The 23,995-nt window shown below is 49.0% G+C and overlaps 8 protein-coding genes across 8 annotated transcripts; 6 read left to right on the top strand and 2 right to left on the bottom strand.

Moving 5' to 3' along the window:
* Positions 1–165: 165 nt before the first annotated feature.
* FOBCDRAFT_238086 (P-loop containing nucleoside triphosphate hydrolase protein) lies at positions 166–1,325 on the top strand (the record flags this gene model as incomplete). Its single annotated transcript, XM_031177055.2, has 3 exons — positions 166–269; positions 317–537; positions 586–1,325. 3 exons carry the CDS (start codon positions 166–168, stop codon positions 1,323–1,325), a joined length of 1,065 nt encoding a protein of 354 aa, XP_031048188.2.
* Positions 1,326–1,435: 110 nt separating this feature from the next.
* FOBCDRAFT_24667 (uncharacterized protein) lies at positions 1,436–2,072 on the bottom strand. Its single transcript, XM_031177054.3, has 2 exons — positions 1,756–2,072; positions 1,436–1,706 (listed from the first exon to the last, which is right to left on the bottom strand). Exons 1-2 carry the CDS (start codon positions 1,923–1,925, stop codon positions 1,547–1,549), a joined length of 330 nt encoding a protein of 109 aa, XP_031048187.1. The 5' UTR covers positions 1,926–2,072; the 3' UTR covers positions 1,436–1,546.
* Positions 2,073–2,262: 190 nt separating this feature from the next.
* FOBCDRAFT_218796 (Der1-like family-domain-containing protein) lies at positions 2,263–3,747 on the top strand. Its single transcript, XM_031177053.3, has 3 exons — positions 2,263–2,542; positions 2,598–2,874; positions 3,219–3,747. Exons 1-3 carry the CDS (start codon positions 2,493–2,495, stop codon positions 3,669–3,671), a joined length of 780 nt encoding a protein of 259 aa, XP_031048186.2. The 5' UTR covers positions 2,263–2,492; the 3' UTR covers positions 3,672–3,747.
* On the bottom strand, positions 3,712–6,068 carry FOBCDRAFT_218795 (uncharacterized protein). The gene is made up of 3 exons (XM_054703875.2): positions 5,369–6,068; positions 5,054–5,311; positions 3,712–4,996 (listed from the first exon to the last, which is right to left on the bottom strand). Exons 1-3 carry the CDS (start codon positions 5,649–5,651, stop codon positions 3,891–3,893), a joined length of 1,647 nt encoding a protein of 548 aa, XP_054559850.1. The 5' UTR covers positions 5,652–6,068; the 3' UTR covers positions 3,712–3,890.
* Positions 6,069–10,124: 4,056 nt separating this feature from the next.
* Positions 10,125–16,589, top strand: FOBCDRAFT_238084 (uncharacterized protein; the record flags this gene model as incomplete). Its single annotated transcript, XM_059610179.1, has 11 exons — positions 10,125–10,260; positions 10,312–10,642; positions 10,751–12,576; positions 12,607–12,779; positions 12,948–13,362; positions 13,509–13,676; positions 14,511–14,728; positions 15,018–15,282; positions 15,341–15,422; positions 15,483–15,643; positions 15,694–16,589. The coding sequence occupies 11 exons, from the start codon at positions 10,125–10,127 to the stop codon at positions 16,587–16,589; spliced, it is 4,671 nt and encodes a 1,556-aa protein (XP_059466972.1).
* A 376-nt stretch (positions 16,590–16,965) lies between these two features.
* FOBCDRAFT_157443 (pseudouridine synthase) lies at positions 16,966–19,092 on the top strand. Its single transcript, XM_059608381.1, has 4 exons — positions 16,966–17,278; positions 17,403–17,559; positions 17,640–18,271; positions 18,322–19,092. The coding sequence occupies exons 1-4, from the start codon at positions 17,149–17,151 to the stop codon at positions 18,864–18,866; spliced, it is 1,464 nt and encodes a 487-aa protein (XP_059466971.1). The 5' UTR covers positions 16,966–17,148; the 3' UTR covers positions 18,867–19,092.
* An 860-nt stretch (positions 19,093–19,952) lies between these two features.
* Positions 19,953–21,564, top strand: FOBCDRAFT_218786 (glycosyl hydrolase). The gene has a single exon (XM_059609510.1). The coding sequence runs from the start codon at positions 20,308–20,310 to the stop codon at positions 21,376–21,378; it is 1,071 nt and encodes a 356-aa protein (XP_059466970.1). The 5' UTR covers positions 19,953–20,307; the 3' UTR covers positions 21,379–21,564.
* A 1,003-nt stretch (positions 21,565–22,567) lies between these two features.
* On the top strand, positions 22,568–23,990 carry FOBCDRAFT_271336 (uncharacterized protein; the record flags this gene model as incomplete). Its single annotated transcript, XM_059611456.1, has 3 exons — positions 22,568–22,829; positions 22,885–23,136; positions 23,191–23,990. 3 exons carry the CDS (start codon positions 22,568–22,570, stop codon positions 23,988–23,990), a joined length of 1,314 nt encoding a protein of 437 aa, XP_059466969.1.
* Between the last annotated feature and the right edge of the window lie 5 nt (positions 23,991–23,995).

The following is a 23,995-nucleotide window of genomic DNA, read 5'->3' as shown; positions in this document are numbered from 1 at the left end:
GAAAGCGGTGGCGGGAGTGGGGCACTACCTTGGCTCCAGGTTCCGGCGCACAGACCATTCACTCGACGCGTCTCTATTCTCTCAGTCGCGTAAAGTGATTGATTGACATACCATTTCAGGCTTCAGTTGTAGGACCAACGATTTCACCGCAACAGCATACCCAAAATGTCTTCCCAAAAACCTGAAGAGCGTGGCGAATCGTCGAACTCTGTCTCAAAGGCGGCCCTCAAAGCTTCTTCCAATGGAACCACAAATTATGAGCTTCCCTGGTATGCCCTTTATGCCCATTGAAGAATTGCTCACTGATTGTTCCTAGGGTGGAAAAGTATCGACCAGTGTTCCTTGACGATGTCGTCGGCAACACAGAAACGATTGAAAGACTAAAGATCATCGCTAGAGAAGGAAACATGCCCCATGTAATCATCTCGGGTATGCCTGGTATTGGAAAGACCACCAGTGTTCTATGTCTGGCCCGGCAACTCTTAGGTGAATCGTACAAGGAAGCGGTCTTGGAGCTCAATGCCAGTGACGAGCGAGGTACTTGGATCCCCTTATTTGAATGAATGAATTCACTGACACACCTAGGTATCGATGTTGTCCGAAACAGAATCAAGGGCTTCGCCCAAAAGAAGGTCACTCTACCTGCAGGGCGCCATAAACTTGTTATCCTCGATGAAGCCGACAGCATGACTTCGGGTGCTCAGCAAGCCCTTAGACGAACTATGGAGATCTACTCCAACACTACAAGATTCGCTTTTGCCTGCAACCAGTCCAACAAGATCATCGAACCCCTCCAATCACGATGCGCCATCCTACGATACGCCAAGTTAACAGACGCTCAAGTCGTAAAGCGACTCATGCAAATTATTGAGGCAGAAAAGGTCGAATACAGTGATGATGGACTTGCAGCCTTGGTTTTCAGCGCCGAGGGAGATATGCGACAAGCCATCAACAACCTTCAATCTACCTTTGCCGGTTTTGGCTTCGTCTCGGGAGACAATGTCTTCAAGGTTGTTGACTCGCCTCATCCAATCAAGGTGCAGGCGATGCTAAAGGCTTGCTATGAAGGCAATGTTGATTCCGCACTGGAAACACTCCGAGAACTTTGGGATCTAGGTTATTCAAGCCACGACATTATCAGCACTATGTTCAAGGTTACGAAAACAATCCCTACGTTGAGCGAACATGCAAAGCTGGAGTTTATCAAGGAGATTGGCTTTACACATATGAAGGTTCTTGAAGGTGTGCAGACACTACTCCAGCTCAGCGGATGCGTCGTTCGGCTATGCAAAATCAACATGGATCCTAAGCGATTTCGGGTATAGAATATGGAGATGGATCTAGGCATGGGTGCATCATTGGCGTTGGAGTTGGTATTCGACTGAGAAAGCGAAGGAAAGATGCTAAAGCAATGTGATTTACACAGACGACTCGATGGTCATCTCTAATGTGACAAATGTACGCCGTTATACCCCAAGCAGTTACAGTCAAGACCTTTCAGTGAGAGATTGAGATCATAGGGACTCTGTTTCCGCGCCAGAGGCGATCACTTGCCATCACCTTTGATGAATTCTTCCTCATATCGTTCCCATTTAGCCCTGTCTCCCATCAACCGCCGCTGCATTCTCACTCGGTGCTCGTATGCTCTGAGCCGTGAGTCTGCCTCGATCATAGCTCCAGGTACCATGCCACACATTTGTAAATACCTTGACAAGGTCAGTACCAGGACGGATCAGCTGTGAGAATGAGCCCTACACTTTGAATTGAATCGTCATGGATCGATACAACGGCGACCAGATATATCCGGCAGCACCCAACACTGCGGCACCTATTCCCCACTTGACTGCACCTGCAACACCTCCTCTGGCAGCCTCCCAAGCAGCATCATTGGCCTCGTCGCTCTGCATAGCATCGTGAGCACGCATGATGATGGTTTGATCTTATCTTTGTGATGTTGATGCTTCCGGGCCCAGGTTTCTAGGCTCCGTAGATCGTATGGCTCTAGAAACAATTGAACAGTGACTATAATAAAAAGTTTTCCAGCAACATCAGACGATATGTTCGTGAGCTTGAGAATCCCGAGCCCGGTCACTTCCGCTTCCATGACACACACTTCACCAAGTGTGGCGCGAGCTCCTACTAGCCACACCTAGGGCCTCAAATCTCGGCGGAATGTCGGCCCTGATTTGGCGCCCCGCTATAGCGGATTGCGCATTTATTAGAATTTTCTTAAGCTGTCATCTTCTTTCCTTCCATACTCTTCCAAGGGCAAAGGATCTTGGAAACAAAGATGACACGCAAGCAATAACCATGAGTCCCTGGTTGCCTGGTTTTGCGAAGTCCCACGTTTCTTCTTTTTCTACATAACACATCAGCTGAACCTTTACTTGTTTTCTTTTTCTCTCTTGTGCAGAAAAAGTACTCTTAACTCAGCTATCGTTGACCTGCTACTACCACTGTCGCATTTGTCGCATTGAGCAAAGTTGCCCACCATGGCTGACAATGTGATGGCCGCCTACTGGGCCCTGCCACCCGTTTCTCGGTATGTCACTCATGTTCATTCGTGCTTTCGGTAGCACTCGCTAACTATGTCACAGGAACCTGATTACTGCTACAGTGTTGACCTCCATTGGTTGCATCGTCGGGTTATTACCAGCCATGCGTCTGATATATCACCCATCCTATCTTTGGATGTTTCCACCTCAAATCTGGCGACTCGTAACATGTTTCTTAATCGAAATGCAGCCGATCAACTTACTCTTCAACTCGTTCTTCCTGTATCGCTATAGCGTTCAGTTGGAGATGGGAAACCCACGTTTCCCACGCAAGGTTGATCTTGTGTTCTACATATTATTTGTCTGCACCGTAATTCTGGTAAGCCTGCGTCTACACACTCGTGCTTTGCTACTCTCCCACGTGTTCCTTTCAAAACCCCCCTCATATATCTGCCCGGATAGTGCTTTGCCTCTTCAGCTATCACGGTTCCTGGAAATGAGGAAGATCACCCCTGCACTTCGGATCACCCATCATTCGCATTTCCGGGTTGGTCTGCGGTGCAGGCATGGTGGGATGTCTATATGGATGGCTCGTGTGATCCTCAATTCACTCGAGTGGTTTTTTAGCTCCCTACATTTTTATATCATAGCAATAAAACATCAAATATCCCAAACACGTACCCGTATGTCATGTGCCTGTACTGAGGTTAACGACGTCGCTAGATGATCGACTACCTTGCCGGCCTGACGAGCTTCATGTACATGAACGGCCTCATTCTTGCCATGGTTTACACCACTACCCAAGACCAGCGTGGCCAGAAGACACAGTATCTCGTTCTTACCATTCCCGCACAGGCTCTGCCTATCTGCATGATTGTTGTCACTGCGCTCATGGCAGGACCGCAGAAGGCATTGGTCGAAATTGAGGGTCTTCTCGCTGCCCATTTATTCGATTTTCTCACTAGAATTTGGCCTGAGTTCGGGAACGGTCCTCGGCTTTTGAGAACTCCTGCCTGGCTCGAGCGTCTTGTGCAGACACCAAGAGTCACTGCCAGAGGTTTCGGTACCGCCGTTCGACCTGGCAACACCCCGTCTTCTGGACGTAGCACTGGTGTCAACACAGGCCCTTTGCCAGATTCGTGGCGGTCTCGTGGCCCAGGCCAGCGACTGGGTTGAAACACGGTCATCTTGAACAGTCACTTATAGTGTGTACAATAAAGTAGAAGAATGTTTATCGCTATGAACTCCTTAACCCAGCAATCGTATCATGTTGATCTAGAGGGCGTTGAACCCAGATGCATTAGCCAAATAACTCCAGGCTTGAACCGAGAAAACAACCCACGACACCTCTGTTACCGTATTCCGTTCACTCATTACGTAAAAGCATAACTCAGGTCATCCATAGACGCGACTATTGCCACTCAACATAGGAGACTTGTTTGCCTCTCGCCTTTTCAAATATTCATCGCTGAATGTTGCTGGTGCACCCTCCGCCATGACTGGGCCTCCGCCCAGGGGTTTGTCCTGGAATCGAGGATCTAGAACAGCTAAGGGTTTGGAGATTCTTAACTCTCGATGAGGGTCGGCGCTCAATGCCGAAATCGGTGTCGCTGATAGCAGGTTGACTTCCGGGGGAGGAACAACCTGCTTTTTTGGAATGATGAGTCTATGCAGAGAGGGAAATGAGAGAGAGGGGAGCCTTGGCCTGGCTGTCTCAGGATTCTGCTGTGGAGCAACAGAAGCTGCTGGCTCATGCAGCTTTTCCTGTCGAGAAGGTGATGGGTTTCGGCTCGAGATAGTATCGCTCGATGAAACATTGTTTGCAGAACCATGATGTATGCCAAAATCATCTCTAGCATTAAGATATGTTTGGAGTGCATATGAATCAGGGGCGTGTGTCTTGCGGTTGTGGGTGATAATATGAGGCTCCGGGAGCTTGCTCACCACTCGTGGAATATATGCCGGATGTGTTGGAAGCGCTGCGTTTGGGCCATTAGTCTTTGAGTGAGGCGCATAGTGGTAGCTGACGTGTAGATGAGAGTCCATCATGTCTCGTTCAACGGAGTCGTGGTACTGTGCGTTGGACATAGTACGCATGTGGCTTCGCGAAGGGTCATGGATAGGTGGTGGACGTCGTCCGTGGGCATCATCTTGAAAATAGGATGACTTCTGAATGCCGTACGTAGAGCGGACGTTCATTGGGGCATCTGGGGGAGGTGACTCAATCTTGATTCCTGCTCCGTAACGCTGTCGGCTTCGTCGACAGTACATGAAAAGGAGCCAAGCCAAGCCAGCTACACCCAGCCCGCATCCTACGGCGATACCCACGATAGTGCCCGTAGTCATTGAACCGACGGGAGCGCCACCATCACCCGGTAGTGTCTCATTGGTGTTTGGGTCAGTTATGTTGATAAGTGAAGAAGTGAATATCGTCCCACTAAGGCCAATGATGTTGCCTTTCTCGGGTTTCTGAATGCAGCCAGCTTTCAATGCTACCAGGACTATAAGAATGTTAACCATGATGATCCTTACTGCTCAACAACAGAACAAACACTCACAGTTCGCGAGGTACTTTTGATCCGATGTAGATTGCAGGCAGCTAATGCATTCCTTGTAGCTGGAGCTCTTGATTATTGAATCATCTGCTTTGCAATACGCGAATTGCTCATCGCTGCTTTTCTGGGGCAAAGACGTTGTCAAAGCATCTTCGAGAGATCCGCAAGAGCTTTCGATATTGCAAGGAGAGTTGACGGTACCCGAGTCTACCGCATTAGGATAAGAGTACAGGCAGACGTCGAAAGCGTATCTGACATTGTCTACATTACACTCAGATTAGGATACAATCGAAGGAAACCGTAAGACTTTGGACTTACACAAAAACCAAAACACGTCGCTCTCTTCTTTCCATGTCGCTTCACTTTTTTGAAGACAGTTAAGGCAATTCTTGAACCTAATGCCATTCCCTGACTCTGAGTATTCCTCGTCTCCGCAAACGACATCAGAAGAGTTCGTGGCGGCAGTGCTAGCATCATTGAGAGTCGAATTTGTGCCGTCGGAACAGAGGGCTGCGCATTCGGAGTTGGGTGTGACTCGGAGAGCAAAGGAAAGCGGAGGAAGGAGAGCCAAGCTGCTCAGAGCCCATGAAACTGTTTTCATATTTGATAGTGTTTGGGAATCGTGAGAATAATATGGGAGAGAAACGATGTTTCGGAACCGCTAAAGAGGTTATGGGTTCGTCAAGGTAAAGAACCAAGCATGACAGGCGCCGAGTCGTGAGGTATCGATACGTTGGGGTCTGTTCCTTGTGCTTGGCTAGAGATTTTAGTTGATTATTTGCTTATATGCTACGTGAAACTGAAGCAAGTAGATATTTTTCCCTACTCGAACGAAATATATGATATTGGTTCATGAATGTTTCCTTCAAATAGAGTACGGGGACCTCATGTCAGTTTTATCAGAACATGTTGTAATAGTGGCGCCAGGCGGTTGGCAAATCTTCAAGGATCTTCATTAGCTTACATGGTTATCAATATCAAGCCTTCCCATTTCGGAGTAGACATCTATAGTGTTTTTAGAAATTATTGTTTCATAGGACGAATAATCGCCTACCCACGACAACAAAAGTGTAAGAGTGTGCCATCCAAGAATAGAAACCTAAAGTCCGGGATGTAACACCAGAGCCAATAGATTCTTAGGACTTAGGCTCTTATTAACTAAGGCCCATGTAACTACCAATCAGGAGCTAGTATAATACTCCTTCGGCGGCTATATACAAGACACCCAAAGTAGGTAAGCACGCAAGGCCCGGGAGAGGCTTAATGGTCTCAGCTGTTATGGAAGCAAATCAAATACACGCGGGAAAGCGTCCCAGGCCGTCAGACGCCGGCCAGTTGTGCGGCCAGGTCTTTCTGTATTATGCTTGGCTGGAAGAAACGTTAGAGGTACGCTAGCGTTGATCTGTTCTCTAAAGAACGAAAAGATTGATTGACCAGTATAACTGAGGGGAAAATGGGGTGTTCCCAGACACCAGGATCTCGATGTTTTTTTTTTCAGAGATAGACGGGGTAAAAGGCAACAGTAAGCCCAGTTGCGTGGTTTGGTGGTCTATAACATATGAGTTCTTCTGTGCAATATCCCGAGCTCCTCGCTGGTCCGTTCACCCCGGACAAACTCGGTGACTACAGGTAACGAGGGGTCTCTTACTTAGTTCGTCTAGATGAGACGCTACCAATAGTTAAGCGCCCATATTGCCGCAGGCGCGATTAAGGTAGTCTACTGTTTCTGCTCGCGTGGTCATCGTGTTGCCCAAATTAGCAACATTCCAACGCCGGTTAGCGATGTGATTGTGATAACAGCTGCATGTGCACTTTCACCAGTGGGTGTGGAGAAGACACCTCCGCGATTGGCCGAGCATTTAATCGGATTTTTATTGCATTTTAGAAACGTTATTATGAGGCCTATTGGCCGAGTAGATGTGAGAAGGTGTTTTGCTCGTAATGAAACGTTATTTCGATAGAATTTTACTTTCACTCGGGTTCGCCAGTCTCAACATTCCCCCAATGTGAATTCACACAAGGTAGCTCCCACAAAACGCACTGAATCTGTACTGAATGTTTTGGCAATACAAGAAATTTGGCAGAACGCCAAGAGGAGGAGAGGCCGCAGTCGATGGGATATGAGTACGATATCTGGGGGTAACAGGTGCTTTGTTATGCGATTAACATCTGTTTTATCAGTCCCTACCTAGGCCCTCGATCTAGAGGTTATTTCGCCTTGAAGGCAATTTATGTTGTACCAAGCACTCACCGAAAGTTGTTGTGTGCTACCCTTTCGTTTCAATAAATCATACATCTGTTACTCTCTGCCTTATGTACTTAGCTAGACCTTTCTATTGTGGGTACAGTACTTGATCGTTTGATATACTTGTGACATCGCATGGTAAATTCTTGCTGCGTCTTGGTTAGCGCAGCCTTTCCAACCTGTGTATCGTGTCGACAGACGGATCGAACTGCCTGTTTTTACTACGTACGGCAAAGATTTTGGGCGATAGACAACCACACTCTCATACCCAGGAATCTAATGAAACTTTCCGTGCATTACGGTAGAACCATTGCTTAAACTTTTGTTGAACGCTGTATTATTTCTTTTTCTCTTTTCTGTGTTGGATTACACAAAACAACACCTCACCTACTTTACAAGTTCAAACATAAGTAGAATCATGCACCTGGGCATATCCATACTGTTTTACTATAGGTGTTTTAATGTAATTGTTGCACAAGAGGAGATCCCAAGCATAAACAATAATTGAAACAGACATATTCAAATACGACCTACCCGATAGTCATTCGCCTGTCACAGAATGTATTGAGAACCTTGACTTTCCTTTCACTCTCAGAAAGTCATTAAATGTCCAAGGTTGATCAATGTTTCAGCCGTACGATGGACTGCCAACATGTGCAGGACACCAACCTGTTGGTTCAAGCTTGACTGTGCTGCCACGTAGTACCACCGGTACACCTCATTACGCCCAGGGGAAACAGGCAATTACAAACACGCACAAGATCGGCATATACATTCTTGGCTCTTGACATGTGAGCACAGTAAATCAATATTCACGGCATTGTAGTTTCAGGTGCAATCGCTACCCACGACTTCTGTGGCATTGAGTGCATTCAGCTTTAAAAACGGCAGGCCAGGGCTCCAGCCCGCGATGACGGTCTGATCACATGTGTGATAACCTGTGCGCGTACACAACGCTGTCGCTTTGTCGTCAACAGATTGGATATCGAAGTGCATACTGACCAGGTTTACAAGGCAACCGAGGCGGGGAAGAGAACGGTCGCCATGCTGGCACGACATCCTACATCCTGATTGCTATGCCTGGATTTTGTCTCGTGCAGCGATATACAGGATGATGTAGTGTCGGATTACTCTGTTATTGGACACCCGTGTTCCCCATTGCATTTAACGAATGGAGGACTGCAAATTCGCGCCTGAACCGAGTTATCGGAACCCAATAACAAGCACCCAGCGCCCTCAATTAACCAGCATCCTGTCGACGTGTGATGATGTGACGACATGACTAGGGGAAAAGTCTGGCAAGTCTCCGCTAGGACTGTTGGTTACTATGCACCTTCTTCCATTAATGGCCGCCTGATGCAATGTCCATTCCCCATCAGGCCGTTGCATCCGCCTGAGGTTTGTGTAGTCTGGGAGGGAAATAGATGTATGAAGCGAATCCTGGGATCGCACATGGATAAATGTCGGACTTGTTTAAACACTTAATGCAAATAATCTACCTTTACTCTGTAGATGCGGCAGTATTAATATAACGACAGCCCGGAAACGTGAGGAAACATGAATGGATTGCCGAGCTGTCAATGCCAAAACTTCTGGCCTTACTGATAGCCAACCATGTCTGGATTGTGGATATCCAATAGCGCCGCCATCCATCCTGTCAGTTTACCCTCGCCTCACGAACAGATAGCCCTACCATCGGAGATTGTAAGCTTCCTATATCGCACCCGGTTTCGAGTCAATATGGTTCTCTAGACCATCGACAGAATTAACCGAGACGTTTGATCTATCTACTGAATTGCCTCAAAGCCGACTTATTTACAGAGTAGTAGATATAGCTTCAGCCTCATCCAACAAGAGACGAGATACCATGAGCTGTGGAACCGGAACCTGTCCACCTCATCCCTATCTAGTCTACGGACAGGGTAAACGGTAAACATGTAAACACTTTGCAAACATGCGGGAGAAGGACCAGGAATATAAATGAGCGCTCGCTGATGATATTAGACATAGGAACCGGACGTGTGTGTGTACAAGAGTGATCATCCCCAGGCATGCCAGCTACAACATCATAAGATCCTGTCAGACAGAGACCATGCACAGGCGCGTCAAGGAAACGCTGGCAAGGCTTTTTTATTGGGGAAGTTTCCTCATGAGCTCTTAGGAGCCAGTTGAAGAGGGAGGAAGCGCTCAAGCGAGGATCATTACGAGCAAGGGACCCCGGGAACACACTAGGATGGCAAACACCCTGGTCCCTGTTAAGCCCCATTCAAAGCGCGTAACGGCAACCCCTGGTTGGACTCAAGTCCCTACAGCCGCACCTTTTCTCCGCCGACCGTTTCTCCACTATCTGCCACATTGCCCACCATCACATCAAGCGGCCTACAGGACAGAAAGATGCTGAGTGATATGATGGGATGGGACTGACCAAGAGCTGGCATTTAACACAACCAACATACATAATGCCATGGATATCTAACAACCAACACCTTTACAGGGGCTTGGTAGCATTTCCAGCCTCCGGGCCTCACTGTCTTAAATCACTCTGGCCCTCGCTGGCCTGAGCTAAATCCGGTTCACTCCGCTCTTAGTGTTGTAAGGCCGCTTTCCCATCTTCTCCTCCACTTGAACTTCTCTCACATTCGACCCTGTCAGCTCTCATGTTCTGCTGTTAATGTTTTTTTGTTTTGTTTTACGCATCGCTACTCATTCACGCTCGATTCTTTCTCAATTGCGATCACGAAGCCGCCATCAAGTTCTCAAGTTTGAGTCCCCAGACGTTGCCAGAGCAAGGCGTGTTGCTGCTGCGGGGTTCGATTATAGGTCGCAGACATGAGAATTGGTTGCTTGCAGTTCGCGCCCCAGGTGGGAGATGTCGACAACAACCTAAATCGTGCAGATGCTGTCCTCTCGAGAGCAAATCCCGATGATTTAGACGTTTTGGTTCTGCCCGAGCTGGCTTTCTCTGGTAAATAATCTTTTCCAGTTTCTTCTGCCGTCATGCTAACATTTTGGTAAGGGTACAACTTCAAGTCGCTGCAAGACATTACCCCATTTCTCGAACCTTCTGGCTCTGGCATCACTTCTCTCTGGGCTAGAACAATCGCACTCAAATACAATTGTGTTGTTACTGTCGGTTATCCCGAAAAAGTCGATGTTTCGCCAAAATGGCCTACTGGCCCTGAATACTACAACTCAGTCATTGTCGTTAATGGAGATGGCGAGACGATCGCAAACTATAGGAAGTCTTTCCTATATCAAACCGACGAGACATGGGCGTTGGAAGGAAATCGTGGATTCTACGATGGCTTCATACCTGGGCTTGGAAATACCAGTATCGGCATTTGTAAGTAACCTCATCGTGCATTTGTGTCTTTGCTAACATTCTGTAATAGGTATGGATATTAAGTTTGTACTTCCTACCACCATATTGAATCGTATTTATTGACAAAACGCAGTCCGTACAAGTTTGAAGCACCTTGGCATGCCTTTGAGTTTGCGTTCCACATCCTGGAAGTGGAATCTAATCTGGTCATCGTGTCCATGGCATGGATGACCAGAGAAGATCCGCGGCGGTTCACTCGTATGCCCAACGAACCAGACATGGAAACTCTGACATACTGGGTTACGCGACTCGAACCCCTTATCCGTTCAGATAACCAAGATGAGATCATCGTCGTCTTCTGCAATCGTTGTGGAAACGAGGACGAAGTTTTATATGCTGGAACCAGTGCAGTTATCGGAATTCATGATGGCGAGGTCAAGGTTTATGGCCTTTTGGGACGCGGAGAAAAGGAATTGCTGGTGGTCGACACCAACAACTCACCGTACGCTAAGCTCGTATATCGGCCAGAATCCGGAGGGTCTGGCATGGAAGCCCCTGGACATCTCGAGCAATCGAAGAAACCGGATAATGATACGAGCAAGAAGAATGACCCAAAGGCTGCACCAAGCGACAAGCCTCTCACCGACCAGACCAGCAATAAGAGCCTTGGATCCCCAAGCTCGAAAGAAAAGCCCAAGTCACCTACTGCACCACTACCACCACCTCCCCAACTTCCTGAAAACTTGGCTCTGAACTCTCATGATACCTCGACGAGAAAACGACACCCACCTGACATAACAATACCCAAAGAGTCGTCAGTCCTGAAGATGAACTCGGCACGCTCCCCGGGAAACGATAGCATCAACATCCCAACACCGTCCGCTCCCAGCCCCACGCCCATGGCGATTCGACCTCGACTAATCATCCCCGAATCGCCTCCCATACTTCCTCACCAGTACCCTCCAGACCACCCCATCAGTGCTGCCTCATTGAGGTCAGAAAGATCTATTCGGTCCGTCAAGTCTGATCAGTCTGAGGCTTCAACCAAGACTATTCGCACAAATCCACGACCACCAGAAGAGAGCACACCTTATCCAGACAGTGGGGCACCCTTGAGTGGTTACCCTGAGAATTTCTTTCCCTCGGAGAAAATTATTTACGGCGGCCATGTGACCATTGAGAGTGCAGGACCATTCAGCCCGAATACTCCATTTGAAGACATATCGCCAATCTCGCCTGAGCAGTACTATTGGCGACCATCTGACAACATGATGCGAACACCGCTATCTGCTGGCGGATGGACACCTGGTACACCTATTGGAAGAAAGCCAGAGCCATTTCCGTGGCCTGCTATAACAGGGAATGCGCATCCTCCAGATCGTAACAACAACAAAGAGCGGATGAGAGACAATGCCACACCAAGAGATTTTCGCCATCTTCATTCACAATCCCCTCAGTCCAGCTCATCATCAAACCGAACTACCAAAAGCGAAAGATCCGCACGTTCAGTATCATCTGTCAACTCCAAGGGTACCGTTCAGGGCTCTGTGAAAGAAAACAAAGCACTCGCGCGACCGTCATCCCCAAAATCTCGAAATGCTAGCCGCTCAAGGATGCATAAAAGGACTGGGTCTGCACTTGGTGACCGGGAAACCAACGCTGCAATCTCGTTGCACCTGGAAGGTATCTCCCTGCGAGCTGAATCAGCGAGTCGGATGAGGGCAGGTTCTGCTGCAGGCACCCCTGTTGGCGATCGCGTTCAATCCCCCCCGTCTAGGAACAGCAGTCGTCCGCGTATCGCTGAAGCTGTCAACGTTCAGCCTGAACAACATATGATCCGTATTGCTGCAAGTCCCAGCATTCTCAAGGAAGATCAACAGAACCAATATCAGTCTTTGAACCGCGCAACGTACCACCATCGGAGCAACTCTTTCGTATCGAACCGAACTCCTATTCCAGGTAATGACCGTTCTGCTACACCCAAATCAGCGATTGAGATGGCTCGCCCAGCCTCGCGTGCTGCGAGCAGAGGCCGAACCCCAGGGCCAAAAAGTCTCGCAACAAACGGTGTTATTGAGTCGGTCTCGCCTGTTGCGGAACGAGCGTCGTCTGCAGACTCCACGAGGAACGACAGGCTTCATAGCCGTGTTCATCAAGAAGGAGTAGGAAATCGACCGTCTCGGACTGGCAGAACCTCGTCTGCTCACACGGTACGGCGTCGGTCAGACGAAGGCAATACAGTGGAGTTTGAAAGGGTTGAGGCCGTGATTTGTCCAAGCTGCCCTGTTCATGGCCGGCGATCCTCTGCTAATGGTGAACAAGGCACTGAGCATCCAGCATCTGCGCCTCAATCACCCCCCAAATCCTCTCCTGTCCCTAGACCGGCCTCGAGTGCTGGCCCATCTCGTCATCTTCAACCTGAACCGGCAGAACCTCGCCGGGCATCATCGGGTGATACCGGTCAGCTTGTCTTTGAGAAACCTATCCTCGACTTAAATAATGACACTCAGTCATGTTCCCAGAATGAGGCTGCCGAAGCCAGCGATTGCGGCTCTTTTGCAGAGACACTCCAAACCATTTCGACACCCGGCCGGTCTCCTGCGACGCCCTCTTTCAACCCATCAACACCTAAGGCAATGATACTCAACACGAACGACTTGGAGATCGAACCACTTTTTGGTGGTAGCTTGAATGGCCCTGAGAAAACACCAACCTCCCGATGTGCTGAAGTTCGGGACACGTCCAGTGTGTCTCCAAAACCAGTGGCCTAGTTGTCACATTATCAATCATGTATATGCATGATCAACTTTTACAACATTTGATTCAGCACTGGCCATGTTGCACTCCGATTAAGATTGACATGATGGATGCTCTGTATGGATATTGGATAGTGTGGGATGGAGAATATGATAGATGTGAAGGGAGATTCGCAATGCTGCTGCCCTCGCGAGTAGCTCTCAGTTATGATACCACTGGTACTTTACTTCTTGGGGCCTGTCATGTTGTGAGCGGAAGATTGGGGGATATCATGTTCTTTACCCCCTCTTACAGCTGGTATGGTTTTTTTTTAGATGGCTGTGTCGGATTTTGCCACAAGAGTCTTCCCTCCAACTCATGCCTGTAGGTTTCGTTTGTCAAATAGCGTCGGGATTAAGCTGGGAGTTTGTGGAAAGGAGTTCCGTGAATCATGACCATGCTTTCGAATTCAATTTCTTATAATTTTTTGCCCTCAAAGTAAATCAATAAAAGACAGCGGGGATAGACGTGGATCAATTATGCTCATGAACAGTCGCACAACGGAGTCTTGTGAATTTTAGGAGTATTTGTACTTGGCGCATTTCTGGTTAATTCTCGATTGTGTCGAGGCTTTAGTTCCAAGAAATTCAGAGTATCTGTGGCTATTCGGCTCAATCACGGTTGGTCTATGGATCACTCAAGGAGTTCGCAGCAAGAAGAGAAATGCCCTTGGCCATTGTTGTGAATTTTGTATATGGAACGCTATTATGGCAACCACAAATCGAGCGAACTCATGCCGTCTTCATTTTTACATGACTGACAAAGCGTACCAAGGGAGAGAGGGTGATATGTGGCACAAGCATCTCCAGGGTGCTTCGTTTGACCCGGGAGACATCCGCTAGACTCGGTAACCCGTCCGGACAAGGGTATACTGATCGGTGATTGATTCTCTTGCCGCCGGAGCTAGCGTGAAAGTCCAGGGTCCATGCAGAAGCCCCCGGTTAGAGGCTGGGTGGTGTAGGTGATATCAATTCTTAGTGGTTGGACCCCTCATTTGTTTCCCTCTCATCAACACCAAAGGCTATAATGCACACCGCGTTCCTTCACCAGTGGCCAATCCCAATCGATTCTTGCTTCCGATATACTGTGATATAGAGTGCCGCTGTACCGCGGATCTTCCAATGGTGTTTTCCGCCCCCAGGCATTCCTTGTGCCAATCACTATCCCGTGCGACAAGAGATGCTGGGACATTAAGAACCGGCGGCTGCACTCTGCTGTCACCGCACCATTGCAACTCATCACCCGCATCATTCAGACTGTCACACTACTAACCATAGCTAGGTTATCGAATGTTCTGATCTTCCCCAGCCGCCGTGTATGTGCCGCTGCAGCATCTTCCACCGTTTTCACACGTTGGTTCCAGGCACAGCCGTTTGTCACATCAGATGAGCGGTTCGGTTCTGTCTCATCTTCGTTATAAGAGCACCACGATCATCTTTCGCTCTTTCGCCCCCAATATCCTGGCGTTTCAAAAATTGCAGAATTGATTCACCTGTGTCGGACCTTATTCATGTGACACAAGAAGTTCTTAATTTCTGACCAGTCCCCCGCTTTGGTCGAGTCTATCTCAAATCTGCAGCCCACGAGCTGGCCAAGTTCTACAGCTTTATTCTCCTACGATGAAAACTTCAACTTTGGTATCAGCATGGGGCACACTCAGCTCTGTCGCCGCCATCTTGGTAGCGGAAAACTCACCATGCGGGACGCTGTGTGGTAATGTCCTCGATGCCACTACCACCGACGATATCGTTTGCCAGGAAGACGACTACAAGAGTGGCGCAGGAATTGTTTATCAACAATGTGTGGCATGTGAGCTCGGAAGTGACTATCACACAAAGAACAACGAAACGGACCAGCAATGGTTGTTATGTGAGCTTGTCTGTCTACATATTTTCCCTAGTGGCTAACATGACCTGATCGTTCTTAGACAATGTCCGTTATGCGGTCTCATATTGTTTGTTTGGTGTTCCTGGTAACAATAAAGTCATAAACACTCCTTGCTTAACTTCGTATGTTAGCCCATTCTTTATGCTCACCTTCTATCGACTTTGAGCTCACAACATGAACAGAAAAGCTTGTGGACCATTCCGCCAAGCTGTTGAGTACAAGAACCTGTCTTCAGACATTCAAAGCTACGAATATTGCGATACCTGGCCGGTTCAAGACACACCTGACTTCGATGGATGTACAGATTGCCTGCGGGCGGGCGACAACCATTATTTAGCTAACTGTAAGCATCTGTCATAAGTCCGTGGTCGGTCAAACGCTGATGAACAACAGTTTTTACTCTACTTCAAGCTGGATGCGAACAAAAACCACAACCTGGAATTACAGTATCTGTTGATGGCGGCCTCTTCTCCCAGGACATTGTCAACATCACTGAGCCCACACCTGTAGCTTCTGTGGATCCGGATTGGCTTGACCAAGGTCCTATCAGTCTCGGTGCTAAGGTCGGTATCGCTGCCGGAGGTGTGGTATTTCTATTGTTTATCCTTGGCTTTTGTATCATTTGGCGCGGTAAGAGACGGAGACGGGCTTTTTTGCGACAGCTCGAGAACCGACCCCGTACCAAGGGGAGCTGGCCTAAGAGGGGTTGGCCTACTCCATTGCACATCTCTAACGACAACGACATGCGAGAGACACCCTTAAGCCAAAAGCCATTCAGAAGTTGGGACGAATCTCCCGTCAGCGCTCGATCCGAAAAGACATTCCCAAGATATGTCTCCCCTTACGGCTCTCAGTTCGGCAGTCCTGTCAGTGCCACTGAGCTGCAGCTAGCCCAATGGCCGGTGATGAACCCGAACCAACAAGCGTATCCGCCGATGCCCAATCATGCATCAAATCTCCATCCGTATCCTGAGATGTTCCCTTCTATGTACAAACCTGACCCGAGTCCCTCAGGATCACAAATTGGTGTAGCTCTAGGTGGTGATGATTCGTCGCTCAACACTCCCCAATCAAAGGGCAAAGATAAAGACGAGTCATACGAGATGTATCCTGTGGATGTCCGGTCTCATGGTGCCATTGGAATTTATCAGCCCGAGCACCTCGAGGGATTATATTCACAACCCGATTACTTCGCTCATGGAGACGTGCAGCAGGGCCAGATATATCAAGGTCAAGGGCATGAATACCAAGACACTTATGATGATGATTTCAGGGGGAGGAGACCATAATATTTGAATGCTCTGAGGAAAGAATTAACGCACCCACATTAACTGCGTTCTTTGCCATTGGAGGCTTGGAGTTTAATAGCAGGGATACCAATTTCATTTTGCCAGTTTCTTTGATATCAACAGCTCTCCAATTATAACCGTAGTCTCTAGATATTGAGAAGTATTTGTATACTCTTGTTGTTGCTCATTCTATATAATGGTAAGCCACTAGGTACCTTACCTAAGTTAGTAGTACTGGTAGTTCACCATGTTAAGGGTCATGAAAAGTTGGTGTGGCGTCGACTGTGGCTCTAATGTGAGGGAGAGAGCCGAGGTAACCATATTAGACTTAGTCTCCAATCGCCGCCACACACCAGTCGAAGCTGCCTTCGGTCCCCACAATGAAATCCGACCAGAGAAAAAAAAATTTGGAAGCTTTCAACCACAACACCGGGCAAGACACTGAGGAAACCAACGACTTGCACCTTCCGTTTCTTCCCTCCTGTCGCAAAGAAGCACCTGCCGCGCTTCACCCGGTATATCACACAATTTCTAAAAGGGAAACTACGTTCCGTTCACAATGTCCAAGGACGTCGCGGTCGTCAAGAAGACGACAACAGAGGAGGAGGAGTACACCATCAAGCCCCAGGCGACCACTCCTTCTCTCGACACCAGCCAGTGGCCTCTGCTGCTCAAGAACTACGACAAGCGTGAGTTTCCTGATACAATTCGATGATTGGAGCGCGTTTTTGATATTTCCTGGTGGCTTGCGGAGCCTCAATTGATCCCTTCTTCAAAATTCAAAGACTAACTGGTAATCTTCAAAACTTGCAGTTCTTGTCCGAACAGGCCACTTCACTCCCATTCCCAATGGCTGCTCTCCTCTGAAGCGCGATCTTAAGCAATACATCAGCTCTGGTGTCATCAACCTCGACAAGCCCTCTAACCCTTCTTCTCACGAGGTCGTCGCTTGGGTCAAGCGCATTCTACGGTACGAAAATTTTCCAACCAAGAGTATCGCGTCAAAGTGCGCGTCCAAGTCGAACTATCTGCTAACGATATTACCTACAGATGCGAAAAGACTGGACACAGTGGTACCCTCGATCCCAAGGTCACTGGTTGCTTGATCGTTTGCATTGACCGTGCCACTCGTCTCGTCAAGTCCCAGCAGGGTGCCGGAAAGGAGTATGTGGCTGTCATCCGCCTTCACGACAAGCTGCCCGGCGGCCAGGCCCAGTTCGCCCGCGCTCTCGAGACCCTTACCGGTGCGCTCTTCCAGCGCCCCCCTCTGATCTCTGCCGTCAAGCGTCAGCTCCGTATCCGAACCATTCACGAGAGCAAGCTCATCGAGTTCGACAACGACCGACACCTCGGTGTCTTCTGGGTCAGCTGCGAGGCTGGTACTTATATTCGAACCCTCTGTGTTCACTTGGGTCTCCTTCTCGGTGTCGGTGGCCACATGCAGGAGCTTCGACGTGTCCGCAGTGGTGCCATGGACGAGTCCAAGGGCCTGGTCACTCTCCACGATGTTCTCGACGCCCAGTGGCAAATGGACAACACCCGCGACGAGTCTTACCTTCGCAAGGTTATCTCTCCTCTTGAGACTCTCCTGACTTCTTACAAGCGACTTGTCGTCAAGGACAGTGCTGTCAACGCTGTCTGCTATGGTGCCAAGCTCATGCTTCCCGGTCTTCTTCGATACGGTAAGTCCTCAAACGATAATTCACGTCGCAATTCACTAATTCATCGACAGAGTCTGCCATTGAGCATCATGAGGAAGTCGTTCTTATGACCACCAAGGGTGAAGCCATTGCTCTAGGTATCGCTCAGATGTCCACTGTCGAGATGTCCACCTGCGATCACGGCGTCGTTGCCAAGGTCAAGCGCTGCATCATGGAGCGCGACCTCTACCCCCGCCGCTGGGGTCTTGGCCCTGTTGCTCTTGAGAAGAAGAAGCTCAAGGCTGACGGCAAACTCGACAAGTACGGCCGCCCTAACGATGCCACTCCTGCCAAGTGGAGCTCCGAATACAAGGATTTCAGCACCAGCGATGCCTCTGCCGCCGCCGCTGCCGCCGCTCCTGCCAAGGCCTCCGAGGCTGAGGATACTCCTATGGAGGAGGCTGCCACTCCCTCTTCACCTGCTGCTGATGACAGCAAGGACAAGAAGCGCAAGAAGCACGATGGCGAGACTGCTGAAGAGAAGGCTGAGCGCAAACGAAGAAAGGCGGAGAAAAAGGCGGCAAAGGCTGCTAAGAAGGCTGCCAAGGGCGAGGCTATGGACAGCGACAGCGACTAATGGAATCCAGGCCAAGTTTGGGTATGGGCCGAAACCTGAAGGCAGATCTTGATACCCGAGACGTAGGGTCTGCTGGCATGGAGTGGTCTGTTTGCTGTACCATATTCTTGCTCTCGTGCCGTTTCTGGCTGCTTGAAATTGTTTTTGGGGTTATCATGGCGTTTTTGGTTCGAAAATCCTGGTAGGAGTAGATGCAAGGCACTCAATGCAAAGCACGATAAAACTACTGCATGTCTCTGTGATAACCTTCTGTCTAGGATCTGTGAATGTACGAGGTTGGATCATGTCTATCTGCCGTAGTTTATGCTTGTGACCGCTGTGTGTAAGGGCTGATGCGTGGTTGGGGTACACTGACACATGACACATAATGTAGCGGTCACGTAATACGGTGGCTCTTGGTGTTACGGTATTGTTGAAATCCGATCTGAGGTCCCATCGTCATGAAACGTCCATCAAGTCTGGGCAATGCATGTGTTGTCATGAGGCTACTGTAAGAATGATGACACATTTTATGGGCACGAAATAACTGAGAGCATAAGGTAGTCTAGTTGAGTCAGGGTTCCACAGGAGGAACATTGGAAAGTCCCTGATACGTACGGCCGAGTAACAATCCAACCGTTGTCGTATTAGTCGCAGATCAAAAAGGAACCAGTCTTGGCCATACAAAACATTGGACCTGGGTGGAAACATTGGACGAATCAGGCTCCAGCAACGCATCTCGAGTAACAGCTGTCCCTGTTTCATAGTTGAAGGAGTGGACTTCCACCGCAGCAACCTGTTCGCTAAGCAGAGGATTCAAGTCGCTACAACTCTGTTAGCCAGCGCATGACAGCATAGTGATGAGGGATATCCCGGCTTAGGCGTTTACTTGGACTGGCTGAATTTTTGGTCCCTTCCTTTGCCTGCTCCTATTAAGACCAGGGATAGCCTTAAGATTAGACCGTTGTCAAGAGAGCGTCTAGTTGGCCGTTTCTGTTCTGCTTGAGAGTGTATTGGCGTGATAGCAAAGAGGGTCACGTAGTAGGTGGTGGAAGTAGGTCCCATGGCTTGGCCTGTGGCTGTAAGAGTAGAAGTATAAAGTGAGGAAAACGCGGAGGTTAGTTGTGCGTTTGCTCGTCTAAGATTCTGATATCAAAGCCTCTTCTCCCTGAGATCAATTAGAGTCGCTCATACATGGAAAAATACCCCCAACAAGACCAGTCATTGAATGAGGCGCCTATCTACACTTTGCAGGCGTATTCTCCTCGAACCTTCTTCTGCAAAGTCTGTTTTTTCTTGGGATATAAATACTTGCCAAGTTCTCATCTGGGTCAAGGATTCACAACTCAACGTCAGAGCTTGTTGATCACTTAGCCTTCAGCTTTACTCGGACCCAGTGATCGACTATACATGACATCGAGATTAACTGATACCGAGATTGAGGCTCAGCTGAACGATTTATATGCTGCAGTGCCAGCGTCCCAGAAAGTTTTTGAGTTCAGAGGACATGCCCGTCATGCCCGTTTCATCGAGCCTCTGGGGGCGAATCATCTTCTTCATTCTCTCCGTCTCTCTCTTCGACACTGCATCAGCCCTACCAGCAAACACATCGTCTCCTGTTGTTCGACCTTTCGTATTGCCACCACCAAAGCAGCACTTGAGTCGAAGACATAAAGGTCGCGACAAGTCTTTCTCCCCACGACTAGATGTCAACTTCCCCGACCCATGCCTTGTTCAAGACCAAGACGACCACTGGGTGTCTTTTGCAACAAGTGGTGGTGGCTACCACATCCAGGTCGCTGTGGCAGATGATCTCTTTGGCGAGTGGACTCATCTCCAGCAAGATGCCCTCCCGGGAGATGGATGGACGAGTGGCAGAAATTATTGGGCCCCTGACGTGCGGAAGCTGGAGGATGACTCGTATATAATGTACTTTTCTGGAGAACTTCCTGAAGGTGGACATTGTATCGGAGTTGCACGATCCCACAACAGCACCGGTCCATATACGATGGATCCCAAACCATTCGCCTGCCCACGTGACGAAGGCGGCGCGATCGACCCGGCGGGTTTCTTTGACGAGTCCACAAACAAAAGATATGTCGTCTATAAAGTCGACGGCAACGCTCTCAACAACGGCTCGGGAACTCCCATCCGACTCCAAGAGGTCTCGACAAAGGACGGCTCCACACCGATCGGCAAACCTGTGGACATCCTGGACCGGATCGCCTCCGAGGATGGGCCCCTGGTTGAGGCTCCGAGTCTGGTACGAACAGAGCAGGGCAAGTATCTGCTCTTCTTCAGTAGCCACATGTACACAGGCGATGCCTATGATGTCAAATGGGCTATGAGTGACCGGGTCGAGGGCCCTTACACCCGGGGATCATCTCCATTTCTCAAGACACCAGCTCTAGGCCTGAAAGGTCCTGGTGGAGGCACAAGTTCGGAAAACGGACAGTTCATGGTGTTTCATGCGTGGTGCGGGAAGGGGAAGAGATGCATGTATGCCATTGGATATGGACTTGATTACGAGTAGAATAAAAAAGAACCGGCAACGAGAGACTAGAGTTGTGATACCTCGACAGGAAGGGAATCTTCGGCAGTTTTGGTGTTTATGGGACGGTTTTCTGGTTAAGCTCATAGACTAGATTTCAAATTGATTCATTTCATATGCGCTTTTCTTCGTAGTCGTTTCCAGGCGCGTTCGTAGGTGTGATGTGATGATGATGAATTGACTTGGTGATGACGGCTACAGCCTAGGGCCAGCCTTAACTAAGCGCTGGGGCTCTCGGCGCCCCTGAAGTTGATAACCGCCCTGAACTACACTACCACTTTCCTTGCTTCTGATTCGCTGCTTGTAAAAGCCATCTTCTGGCCCTTCCAGGCACGAACCAATGAGGCTCCAGAAAATCTTCCGTAAACAGGCTCTGTCTGGTTCGTCTCAGCTCACCACCCTTTCTATGTCTCATACATACAACTTAAGCGCCCGTACCCATTCTCACCACCCAACTACCTAACCCTCGATCCTTGTTCGCTACCTGGGGCCGCCTCGATACCGCCTGGGGAATAGTTGTTTCCCATCACAAGCATGGATCGATGCGGCACAGACGAGTTGGCGGCACTTCTCAACCGAGAATTGGGTGATTGGGAGCCACAGCGCGGCAACTACTCCAGCTGAGTCTTGCAAGGTGCAATATAGGGCAGAGCATGCATCTTAGTGCGGTGAAGTGTGGTGCGTGGCGCTGCATCTGCAGTTCTTGATCGAGTGATGGAGAACGACACCCACGTTCTCGTTCTCTCTTCACACTATCCGTAGGGAAACTAGGTATACTAGGTAAGGTAATTAATATGTAGAAGGGGCTGCAACTCGCTTCTTCTCCTTCCCTCTGCTCTCAAAAGTTCTCTTGCCTTTGGTTTCCACTTCTCATTCCTTTCTACTCCTCGCTCGTTCACTCATTCAAACGGCGCCTTTAATTTACTACTTGTGTTGTGTTGTGATGTCCTTCTATTCAACGACCGATACCATCATGTTGTAACAAGGGTATTTGGTATACCAGCCCGCCATATTCATTTTCTTTGATACCGTTTCTTCATCTTCCAAATCGAGCTGTTTCACAGCTGGCCTGGCCTCAGATCGACCTTGATACCCATCAAAATATTCATGTCGCTTATCGAAACAGCGACCTTCTTTTTTGAAACATTAAGCATCACAGCGGACCTCCATGATGTTTCTCTTATCTATTGTCCCTTTCTTTTTGTTCTGGACGCCGGTCTCGGCTCTACAAGTCACACCCAACTCTCCCTGTTCCCAGTTCTGCCTTGACCGGTCCGATCCCAATTCCTACGAAACCCGTGGCGACGAGATTGTCTGCGACGATGATGACTTCAAGAGGAAGGCAGCAGGCCAGAAGTTCCAAAGATGCCTGGCTTGTTTGCAGGACAGTGCTTTCAAGCAGGGCGACGAAAGTGACCAGGATTGGTTCTTGTGTAAGTCATGCCAAGGACTCAATTGTTTAACATCATCTGACTTTTGCGCCATCAGACAATATGCGTTACTCTTTCGACTACTGTATCTTTGGCTACCCAAATGCAACCGGCATCAGTTCCGGCCCCTGTGTCACGTCTGAAGCTTGTGGCCCGATTGGGAATGCTCTGAAGAAAGGCATCACCGAACCCAACGATAGAGAACAGTATGATTACTGTGACACTGATGACAGAGCCATGCTCGGCGACGCAGTTGATAAATGCCAGGCATGTGTCAAGGCGGATAGCTCGCAGACAATCATATCGAATTGTGAGTCGTTCCTTGACCCAGCTGTTTGATTCATCTAACCATCTCTTTGTGTAGTCCTTGTTGCTCTCAATGCTGGATGCCAACAGCGTCCCAAACCAGGAACCCCCATAGGACTCAATGACACTGTTTTCAGCGAGGGGACCATCTCGATTGTAGATCCATCTGCCTCGGTTGCACCAGGAGATAACCATGACCTTCCCAACACCTCAATTGCTGCCATCGCTGTTGGTGCCGCCGCTTTCCTCCTCGTTTCTGCGGGTTGTATCTTCATGCAACATCGGAAGCGCAAAAAGCTTTCTGTACGCAACAGACGCTCTTCTCTCTCGTTCCGTTGCCAGACACATGTCACACCAAGGACTCCTGGCTTCCACGACGTCCCCCCCTATATGGATGAAGAACGAAACTTGTCAAAATCTGCACTTTGGAACCCAAGTAGTGCAGTCAGAAATCTACACGATACCCACAAACTCGGCATTGTCACTACCGCTATCCCGCACCCGCCTCCGACAAAAGCTCCTCTACACACACCCTATCGCGAGGATGCATCTCCAGCAGAAAGTGTATCAAGCTGTACGAACGCTCCCCTGTTGTCAAACTCAGCTGGGCCACAATGCAGTACACCAGGTATCACATCCCCGCTGTTTAGCCCCGGCTTCTCTATCACAACGCCCCGTTCAGCTACATTCCCACGTGAATGTCAAGATAGCAACAATCCTTGGGTGCAACAACCAAGTAATGACTCGGGCAAAGGCTTTCTGAGGAAAAAGCAGTCCAGAGATTCACAAGCTCCCAGCGAAACACGAAATATTCGGATTGTCTTTGATCCACCACCCAAAAAGGCCAGACGATCGTAAGCTTA

The sequence above is a fragment of the Fusarium oxysporum genome, chromosome III, assembly GCF_013085055.1.
Source record: "Fusarium oxysporum Fo47 chromosome III, complete sequence".
In the NCBI taxonomy this organism is placed as follows: domain Eukaryota; kingdom Fungi; phylum Ascomycota; class Sordariomycetes; order Hypocreales; family Nectriaceae; genus Fusarium; species Fusarium oxysporum.
This window is presented reverse-complemented; position numbering and strand designations above follow the sequence as displayed.